The 11,430-nt window shown below is 43.0% G+C and overlaps 1 protein-coding gene across 1 annotated transcript in view; it reads right to left on the bottom strand.

Annotated features, from left to right (window-relative positions):
- Positions 1-856: 856 nt before the first annotated feature.
- Spsb4 (splA/ryanodine receptor domain and SOCS box containing 4) overlaps positions 857-11,430 on the bottom strand; it is an 87,835-nt gene continuing 77,261 nt past the window's right edge. The window contains exon 3 of the mRNA XM_008840716.3: positions 857-2,114. Within this exon, the coding sequence (XP_008838938.1) occupies positions 1,987-2,114 (128 nt within the window). The 3' untranslated portion in view covers positions 857-1,986. The remainder of the gene's footprint in view (positions 2,115-11,430) is intronic.

Below are 11,430 nucleotides of genomic sequence, written 5' to 3'. Positions count from 1 at the left end.
GAGGGTCCTCAGTCACCAGCTACCTGGCCTAGCCCCCAGTGTCCAGGGGAGGAAGTGACTTACCCACGGTCACTGTGCATAAATAGGGAAGCTGGGACTCAAATCTAAGCCTCCTGACCCTAAGCCTGAAGTTTGCATCTGCAGGAAGCTGCCTTCAACAACCACAATGACCGAAGGCTTCAGAGGCCAAATCTGTGAATGCACAGGCAAGTGCTGGAGCTTGCAAGTCGGCGAGGGCCTCTTCCTCCAGAAGCTGTCCTGTCTGCTCCCATCCTCCTTCACTTGTTCCTGAGCCCTTTCTCACCTTCTCACACTGAACAAAAAATGTCCCCACTGGGGATGGGACACATCAGTTTGACAATGGCTCTGGAACCTGGCACGATGTGGCATGTTGGTGATGGATACTGCTGAGTGAATGCTGTGCTGGTCCTGAGTCTGACTCTTAATCTGCTACCAGCACCAACTGAGCTCACTCCATCGCTGGCTCTCAGACTATAGCAAGCAATGTGCACTGCTCCTTAGTGGCCACATGCATTCAGCCCCAGCTCTAGGCCTACTGAGTTTAGCCTGGCTGCCCCTGAGCCCCTTGCAAAGCCACCTGTCCCTTGGGCATCTAGGCCTCCAGCCTCAGGGCTTTAACTATACTTTATAGAACCTGGGTACAATGTCTTCCAGAGCAGGCCTCTGCATCATTGCTGGGGTTGGGGCTCAAGTAGGGACTAGGTATAGCAGAAGTGAGAAGTAGTGAGTAAGGGAACACTCCCAGATTTAACATCTGTGGATCTGAGCACAGACCCACCAGGTTGATAGGGCTTCCCCAGGTCCTCTCCCACTTAAAGAGCACTTCACACACAGCTCAAGGACACAATGACAAACTTTATTAGACATGTTCCTTGCTTGTGGATCACATTCACATTAAAGTGGGGTCTGTGCCTTCTGGCTGTAGTTTCCCACGCTGTGACGAATTCCAGTTAAAAAGGAGCCTGTGGAGAGCATCCCAAATGGTGGCGCTGGCAGCAACAGCAACAGCAGTGATCCTTGAAATGACAGATCTTGAGGTGGGCAGAGATCGTGTGTCTCACACCTGCCCTTCCAGTCACCATGGGCCCCAGCTGATAAATAAACCACATCTTATACACACACAGTGAAAACAAGAAACAAACTTGTAGAAGTCATCTGAATTGAAAAAATATTTTGCTCAAAGAAAGCTTTGTAACAGCCAGACCTCACCCTGAGTGGATGGCTGCCAGAGCCCTGGGCACTCAGGAGGGCATCCCATTCCCAGGATGTCTCAGACTTGATGTCACAAGGTCCCCATCCTCATTAGCACCTTTGGATGAAGGCCATCCTACCACTCTCATCTTTTCAATGATCATATCCAGGAAGAAGCTCTGTCCCTGGGCTGTCATCAGATTCCTGTCCCTGAATAGAGAGGGGCTGGGGTGATCAGACTTTACTCATGGCTGAAGAGGGCAGGGAAGGGGCAAGGAAGCCAGCTCAGAGAGGGAATCCCGGTGCTTAGTGCTGCTGTGGCCACTTCTGCCCGAGACATCCCTAGGGACCCATCTCTCAAAGTGATACCGAGTCTCAAAATGTAGGGACAACCTCTCTGTCCCAGCCAGGGAAGACAGGGAGGGGACCAGCAAGGAGCTGCTTCCTTCATTCATTATTCAAAGGCAATTTTCTTGCCACTGGCTAATTTTCCTGGGCCTGTCTGCAGCGGGGCACACGATGCCATCTCCTGCCAAATGTTTTATTCATTCTCTTGAATAAGAACTCTTTCTGCAACTAGATCGACTCGGTGGCTGCCAGATCCTGGACGGTGACAGCCTTTCTGCCTGGGCAGTTGCTTCATGGGCAGTCCATACTGGTGGCAACAGGCACCCCCTTTCCAAGTTAGTGACACGCCCTGGCACTCCGGAAGCCACAAACGTGCTTGTGTGACTGTTGATGACAGCAAAGCCCCACGCAGCCCTTTGGCGCTGTTCACTGGTACTGCAGGTAGTTTTTGAGAGACTGAGGCAGAGGCAGAGAGTTGATGTCCCGTAAGCGCTGTCGGCCCAGAGCTGAGCGAATGGATCTCCGGCACAGGTCCATCAACGGCAGGGGCTCGGCTGCAAAGAGAGTGAAGCGTGAGTGCCCGCACCTCCTCACCCCACCCAGGCTGCCTTCCCTTGCTCCTGAGCTGGCCTCAGGGCCCACTGCTGTAAGGAACCTTCTCTGCTTGCTCCAAGGAACCCCCAGCAATGCTTATCAAAGGTGGAACACAGCCTGTCAGACTAAAGGATCTGGAATAGCCGCTGGTGGCTAGTGGTATTAAAAGAGAAAGATAGAAAACTGGAAGCAGGCCCCGGGGCAAGGATAAGGGCTGTCCTGTGAAAACGCTGATCAAGTTTGGTGTCTCAAGGTGTTTGAAGGTGGCCTTGCCTGCAGGTGGGCAACTGTTTTAGAAAAAGGATGACTTGTCTGAGCTACTCAGGAGGCTGAGGGGGAGAATCCTTTGAGCCCAGGAGTTCAATGCTAGCCAGAGCAACACAGTCAGACCCCATCTCAGAACAAAAAGATTAGATTTGAACAGGCTTTCACAATTCCTTCAAACCTCAGATTCCCTATACCTTCCCTTGATGGGTAAATACACATTTTCTTCCAGCATTCAGTTCTGGAAAAATTCATACTTTAAAAATTCCTAAGTGGCCAGGAAGATGGCTGAGGGGGTAAAAGTACTTGCCACAGAAACCTGATGACCTGAGTTTGAGAAGCCGTGTAAAAAGCTGGATGCAGTGGCAGGCACCTGTAATACCAGCCCTTCTACAGGGAGGTGGGAGGTAGACACAGCAAAGAGACCCTGACTCAACAAAGTGGAAGGCGAGAAATGACTCCTACTAGTTTTCCTCTGAGCTCCATATGCGCTCCATGGAATAGCCCCCGACCCCCACACCACAAAGGAGAAAAAGATCCATAAGCAACAGCTCTCCCAAATAAAGGTCAAACTGAGTTTCCTAGGCTCATTCCAGTGCTCACATTGAGCATTGATCTCTTCCAGTCCCATGATAGCCCTATGGATACAGACAACTGAGCCAGGGCCACAGCCAGCCTTGGGGGTGAGGGAGGGCTCTTGGGCTGGGATTTTAAAATAAGTGAATGATTTTAAGAGTGTAATATATACAAGAATTCTTGAATTCACAGGGCAGAAACTAGGCAGGTCCTGGTAAACTTCAAGGAAAGGACATTTGGATAGGAATCTGAGGGGTGAGTAAGGACATTATAATTACTCAGGGTTAGGTAGGGTGTTGTGAGCAGAGAGAACAGGCATAGGTCAGGAAGGCAGGTGAGCTGGGGGAGGGGCACTGGCTGGGTGGAGAAGGAAGGGGACACTAGCCCCATGTTGTCTCATGTGGGCCTAGACGCTCAACCTACATCTAAATATTCTTTGGATAATGGAATAAGTATGATTTTGAAGACAAACATTAATGCACATGCTGTGCAGGAGTGGTATCAGGAAGGAAAGGGAGGGGCATGTTTACAATCAGTTTGAGCCTCAACAGAACATTTGCTGGCTTTATTTGCAGTTCGAGTGGTCAGCTGTCAGAATCAGAGTGAGACTCAGACATCAGAGTGAGACTTAGCATTAGAAGTCAGACCCAAGGCCACACCTTGCTGTCCTTCGCTGAGGCCAGACCCCAGCAACAGTGGCTTCACGTTCTCTTCCTTACCTTTCTATCCTCTTACAAAATGAGGCCAGCTGGGGGTGGGTAGGGGTATGCCCTCCCTCCCAGGCCTGATGCTCATGTGCCAAGCAGACACAGATCTGTCTCTCATCGGCCTCTTCTGGCAGCACCTCCATCCTTCACTGCTCCCAGTCCCTCACAACTTTAGGTGACAGCCTGCACTACCCTGTCAGTCAAGCCCTTACCCTAATCCGGCTTTCAACACCTAGCTGGGCTACTTAGCAGGCAATATGTGGGATGAGGTATACTTGCTGCTATTCTCTCCTACAGACCTCTTATGTGGTGAGGCACACACTAAGCTTTTTATTTGGCTCAATTCAAGTGAATACATGTATCAAAGTCATAACAACCTCTTGAGGTAATAAATATTATGGTTGCCACCCAAACCTGCCTAGGATTCCTGAGGCCAGCCTCCTCCCCTGGTAAATTTGACACTGCCCATTGCTCCTTGACTCCCACAACCTGATTCAATCTCCCAGCTCCCACATCCCATTCTCCTTCTAACCCTGGGAACAGGCCCACTTCTTCTCTTGGCCCCCAAGTCCTCTGGACTACCCTCTTGTCCCAGAGCCCCCAATTTTTCCTGATCCTTTGCACCCAGACTAACCCAATTCTTCAATCTATGTCCCTAGAGACCTCACAGCCTGTCCCCACCCACAACTTGCCTTTGCACACCTGAGACCAGCCTTCTTCCCTGGCTGTCCCCAGAGGTGGTCCCCTCACTGCAGACTTCCCAGTGTCCTGATCAGGCAGACAAATCTGCTCAGTCAGGACTCTGGCCAGTCTACTACTCAGCAAGAACTTGAAATACCCACCAATTTGTCTTCCATATCTAAACAAAAAGTAACTAAGCTACATAAACAATATTAAAAGAACAAAAATTAACTTAAACAAAAAAAGAGTAGAAATTCCTACTGAACACATAACAGCAAAGAACATCATATGCCCAAATGGGAATGCAAAAACACAAACAATATGAAAAACCAGGATAATATGTCCCCAACAAAACCCACAAGTCCTACAGAAGTGCACAGCAGTGAGAACCACCTGTTAGACATCAGGATGCAGAATTGAAAAGAACAGTCATAAACACGATCAAAGAACTTCAAGAAAACACAGACAAACAACTCAAAGAACTCAAAGAGGAAAGGTATAAACTTTTGACAGAAACCCAAGAATATACAAATATGTGGTTTAATGAAATATCAAAAACAATTCATAACTTGAAAAGTGAATTCACTAACGAGATAGAAGTAGTGAAGAAAAGCCAAATGGAAATGAACATGGGACTGCAAAACTCAATAAACCAATTAGAAACAACAGGAGACAGTCTCACAAGCAGAATGAATGAAATGGAAAACAGAATATCAAAACTGGAGGATAAAGTTGAAGATCTGGACTCCTTAAGCAAAGACTACGCGAATTTTAAAAACACACAGGGATTCAATACTTGGGAAATGTGGGACAACATGAAATGACCAACTATGTATTATAGGCATACAGGAAGGAGAAGAAACTCAAACCAATGATTGAACAGATCTTCAATAGGATTATAGAAGAAAACTTCTCTAAATTAAGGAAAGATAATACCTATAGAGGTTCAAAAAGCATGGAGATCAGAACAGAAAGTCCCCATGACATACCATAATAAAAACTATGTACAGAATGTACAGAACAAAGAGAGGGTTCTGAAAGCTGCTAGAGAAAAACAAGCACATATAAAGGAAAACCCATCAGAATTACAGCTGACTTTTCAATACAAACTATGAAAGCCAGAAGAGCCTGAAACAAAATATTCCCAGTTCAAAACAATCATGGGTACCAACCCCAAATACTTTATCCAGCAAAACTATCTAACAAGGTTGAAGGGGAGCAGAAAATTTTCCATGACACAAATAGGCTGAAAGAACTCATGTCCTCCAAACTAGCTCTACAGAGAATACTTGAAGCAATACAAAGGACTGAAGAAAGGACTGAGTATGCCCAAGAAGCCACAGAAAGAAAATAAAGGTATAACAACAGAAACACGAAATAGGGCCACAAACAAAAAGAAATTAAAATGACAGAATACAATACACACCTTTCAATAATAACATTAAATATTAGTGTCCTCAACTCCCCTGTCAAAAGGCATAGGCTGATGCAATGGACCAAGAAAGAAAACCCGTCTTTTTGTTGTCTTCAAAAAATTCATCTCACCTTCAAGGATAGACACTATTTTAGTGTGAAAGGATGGAAAAAATAGTCCAAGCAAATGGCCCTAAGAAGCAAGCAGGTGTTGCAATTTTAATATCTGACAAAATAGACTTCAAATTAAAACTCATCAGAAGAGATAAGGAGGGTCACTTCATTCTGATCAAAGGAACAATTGACCAAGAAGATATTACAATCATGAACATTTATGCACCAAACTCTGGAGCACCCAATTTCGTAAAATCAGTCCAGGAATATGAAACAGAGATGACACCAACTCAGTGGTAGTTGGCGACTTTAATACCTCACTTTCTTCAATACACATGTCAACTGGACAAAGAATAAACAGAGAGACATCTGAATTAAATGACATACATATGAAATGGACCTAACAGATACATATAGAATATTCCACCCAACCACCAAAGAACACACTTTCTACTCAGCAGCTCGTGCAAGTTTTTCTAAAATTGATCACATTCTGTGGCACAAAACAAATCTCAACAAATACAAAAAGTTGAAATAATGTCATGCCTTCTATCAGACCACAGTGCAATAAAGCTTATAATCAACAGCAAAAGAAGCTCTAGTAAATATACGAACTCATGGAGATTAAACAGCACACTCCTGAATCATGAATGGGCCAAAGAAGAAATTAAGAAAGAAGTAAAAGTGTTCATGGAACAAAATGAAAATGAGAACACAACACAGCAAAACCTCTGGGACACCCTAAAAGCAGTCCTAAGATGGAGGTTTATAGCTCTTAGTGCCTACATTAAAAAATCAGAAAGAGCACATGTAAATTGACTTGACAGTACAACTCAAGACTCTGGAAAGGCAAGAACAAACCAACCTCAAACCTAGTAGACAAGAAGAAATAAAAATCAGGGCAGAAATTAATGAAATTGAATCAAAGAAAACAATACCAAGAATCAATGAATCTTAGAGCTGGTTCTTTGAAAGGTTAAACAAGATAGACAGACCCTTAGCCAAGTTAAGCAAAGAAAGAAAAAGCAAATCCAAATCAACGAAATCAGAGATGAAAGAGGAAACATCACAACAGACACCAAAAATCCAAAACATTGTAAGGGAATACTTTAAAAATCTATACTCCATTAAATTTGAAAACCTAAAAGAAATGGATATATTTCTTTTTTAAAATATTTTATTTATTCTCAGATGCCAAGGAGCTCAGAAAGTAACCGACTGTGACTAGTAATAATCTGATATATAGAGATTAGAAACACATGTGCAAACATCTTAATGTCAAGTGCATTAAAAATGAAGTTTTCTGCATGAAACTCTGTATTTTAATAATGAAATGGAGATCTTTTTTAAAGGTTAAAACCTCATTTAATTTTATGTCTTATAGGGTTTATACTGAGTACAATATTGTATAACTGTATTAATTCAACTGTAAACCCAAGAATGTACAGCCAATTTTGTAAGAGATGCAGCCTAGCTCAGAAAATTGTTATTGAATATACAATATTAAATCAATGCTGATGTAATGAAGTGCTTCTTCTAAAAAAAATACATCTTAAACTGAGCATGCTCAGGAATGTGTAAAAATATTTTATTTATTATTTTAATTTTATGTGTATAAGTGTATTGCCTGTGCATATGTGAGTGCACCCATGTCTTACAATGCCATGGAGGTCAGAAGAAGGCTTTGGATTCCCCTAGAACTGTAGTTAAACACGGTTTGTAGCCACCATGTGGGTGCTGGGAATCAAACCTGGGTTCTCTGCAAGAGCAGTCAGTGCTCTTAACCACTGAACCATCTCTCCAGCCCCAGAATTGGATGAATTTCTAAAATCATGGCCACTACCAAAGTTAAACCAAGAGGAGATCAACAGCCTAAACAGACCCATAACAAATAAAGAAATTGAAACTAATACAAAACCTCCTGACTAGAAAAAGCCCAGGCCCAGATGGATTCACAGCAGAATTCGACCAGGCATTCAAAGAAAATCTACAACCAATACTGCTTAAATTATTCAAAAAGATAGAAACAGAGGGAGAACTCCCAAACTCCTTCTATGAAGCCAGTATCACTCTAATACCCAAACCAGGTAAAGACACAATGACAAAAAAAGAGAGCTATAGACTCATATCCCTAATAAACATAGATGCAAAGATACTCAACAAAATACTTGCAAACTGCATACAGACACACATCAAAAAGATCATCCACCATGATCAAGTCAGCTTTATTCCAGAGATGCAGGGATGGTTCAACATATGTAAGTCAGTAAATGTAATAAAACATATAAATGAACTTAAAGACAAAAACCACATGGTCATCTCAATAGATGCAGAAAAGGCATTTGACAAAAGCCAACATGCATTCATGTTAAAAATCCTAGAAGGAACTGGTCTGGAGGGAGCATACCTCAATATAATTAACGCTATATGCAACAAACCCATAGCCAACATCATTCTAAATGGAGAAAAACTGGAAGCATTCCCATTAAAATCAGGAACCAGACAGGGCTGTCCACTATTTCCACTTCTTTTTAACATAGTGCTTGAAACTCTTGCAAGAGCAATAAGATAAGAGAAGGAAATTAAATGAGTGCCAATTGGAAAAGAAGAGATCAAATTATTCCTATTTGCATATAATATAGTATTATACATAAGAGATCCCAAAAATCCCACTAAAAACTGTTAGAATTGATTAATACTTTCAGTAAAGTGTCAGGATACAAAATCAACTTACAAAAATCAGTAGCCTTTCTATATACCAATATCAAACAATCAGAAAAAGCACTTGAGGAAACCCTCCCATTCTCAGTGGCCCTTAAAAAAAATTTAGGAATAAACCTAACCAAAGACATTAAAGATCTATACAAAGATTTAAAACTGTAAAAAGAGAGATAGAGGAAGACACTAGGAGATGGAAAGACCTACCATGCTCATGGATTGGTAGAATCAATATTGTGAAAATGACCACCTTACCAAAAGCAATTTATAGATTCAATGCATTCCCAATCAAAATACCTATGGCATTCTTCAAAGAGCTTGACAAAATCATCCTAAAATTCATATGGAATCACAAAAGACCCTGGAAAGCCAAAAATCTTAGGCAAAAAGAACAATGCTGGGGGGAATCACCATACCAGATCTCAGATTATATTACAGAACTATAGTGATTAAAACAGCAAGGTACTGGTACAAAAATAGACACAAAGCTCAATGGAACACAATAGAAGACCGAAACATGAGTTCATATAATTTCAGCCACCTTATACTCAACAAAGGTGCTAAGAACACACAATGGAGGAAAGACAGCATCTTCAACAAATGGTGCTGGCAAAACTGGATCTCCACCTGCAGAAAAATGAAACTTGACCTTTATCTTTCACCCTGCACAAAAATCAACTCCAAATGGATAAAAGACCTCAATGTAAAACCTGAAACTCAGAAACTGCTGGAAGACAACACAGGTAGCACCCTCCGTAGGCATAGGATGGAACTTTCTGAATCAGACACAAGTGCTCACACACTAAGGTCAACAATCACTAAGTAGGACCTCATTAAATTACAAAATTTCTGTACAGCAAAAGAAACAACTAAGGAAGGAAAGAGAAAACCCACTGAGTGGGAGAAAATCTTCACCAGATACACATACAACAGAGGATTAATATCCAGAATATACAAAAAGCTCAAAAAAGAAAGAAAATAAACAACCCAATAAAAAGATGGGCAATAGACCTAAAGAGAGTTCTCAAACAAAGAAATAAAAATGGCTAAGAAGCACCTCAAAAAGTGCTTACCATCCTTAGTAATTAGAGAAATGCAGATAAAAACCACTTTAAGATTTCCATCTTACCCCATTCAGATTGGCAAAGACAAAAAAATGACTCCACATGCTGGAGAGGATGTGGAGAAAGAGGAATGCCCATTCACTGCTGGTGGAAATGCAAACTCGAGCAACCACTGTGGAAAGCACTGTGGAGAACCCTCCAAAAACTGAAAATGAACCCACCATATGATCCAGTGATACTACTCCGTGGCATATACCCAAGGACTCATCATACTGTAGAGAAACCTGTATATCCATGTTTGTTGCTGCTCTCTTTATAATAGCTAGGAAATGAAAACAACCTAAATGTCCCTCAACTAATGAATGGTTAATGAAAATGTGGTACATCTACTTAATGGAGTTCTACTCAGCAGTAAGAAAAGATGAAATTATGAAATTTTCAGATAAATGGATGGAGCTAGAGAGTGTTGTACTAAGTGAAATAACAGAAACCAAGTGATGTCTGTTCTCCCTCATTTGTGGATTGTAATGCCAACCCGTTATAGGTGAGTATATAAACTCTGATGTAACACCAGGAGCCAGGTAAAGGGAAAGGATACATGGAGGTAAGAACCTGAAAGGGGGATAGTAGGGAACAGATGTTACCAGAGGGAGATGGAAAAAGTGGGAGTAATCGGCAGGGAGGAGGGGGGGGACATGCAAGGGACCATGGTGTTGGGGAGGAAGGGAGAGAAGTCAGGAGAGGAAAGATTGGGAGGTATTGAGGTACTCCAAAATCACTTTTAAAGACATCAAGAAAGGAAGGAAAGAAGGAAGGAAGGGAGGAAAGGAGGGAGGGAGGGAGGGAGGGAGGGAAGAGGGAAGCCAGATGGGAGAAAAAAGAGTGGAGATGAGTGACTCTTGGGGGGGCTAGGAAACCTAGAGGGAAAAGTGATGCCCTAGAAACCTTATGATAAGTGCATGTAGAGTGTCTGAACATTAATGCATATGTGTACCTGGGAGCTGCTTGGAAGGGAACACAGTACCAGATAGAAGAGACCTCCCTTAGAGTGACAAGCATGCTGTACAGCACTTATCAAAGAAGCTTCTTTCTGCAACATATGGGGGCTGTGGCAGAGTTTCACATCTGGTCAGGCACAGAGATGCCCTGGGAGATGCCCAGTACTAGGTGACACATCTTCAGTCGAATCTCTACCACCAAGGTTCATGGAACATAGCGGAATAAGGGGTAGAAAGAGGGCTAATGCACCCCTCAGCTCTCACCAGTGTACCTCAGAGTTTGATACACACAGAACGGCACAACTGGCCAAGTTTTGGAGAATAAGATACTGTAGAGTGTAAGATGGAACTTCTATATGAAACCTCACCCACCCACTGCCCAGGGACCACTGCAAAAGAGGTGGAAAAATTGTAAGAGCCAAGGCTGGTTCATGAACACAGAGAGGTGGAGGACTCCAGGCCACCTGAGGCTTGCTCATGGGAGCCTGTGGCAGCACCGGCATCGAGCATGGAACCCTTGTCACCTTAATTAAACAAGGGCCCAAAGAGGAGGTGAGAAATAGGTGGCGGGTCAGCACTAGATCGAGAACTATTTGAGACTGATTGCTGCTGGGTGAGGGAGAGTATGACTTACACAGGACCACTGGATGGGCTGACTAGACTCTAGTGGACACATTTACACTGAAGGATATTTGGGTACAAACACCTGAATGAATAGAACTCAGAATGTATGGCAGAGTG

This window comes from Nannospalax galili, unplaced genomic scaffold, assembly GCF_000622305.1.
Source record: "Nannospalax galili isolate Female #2095 unplaced genomic scaffold, S.galili_v1.0 scaffold1201, whole genome shotgun sequence".
NCBI classification, from domain to species: Eukaryota; Metazoa; Chordata; class Mammalia; order Rodentia; family Spalacidae; genus Nannospalax; species Nannospalax galili.
This window is presented reverse-complemented; position numbering and strand designations above follow the sequence as displayed.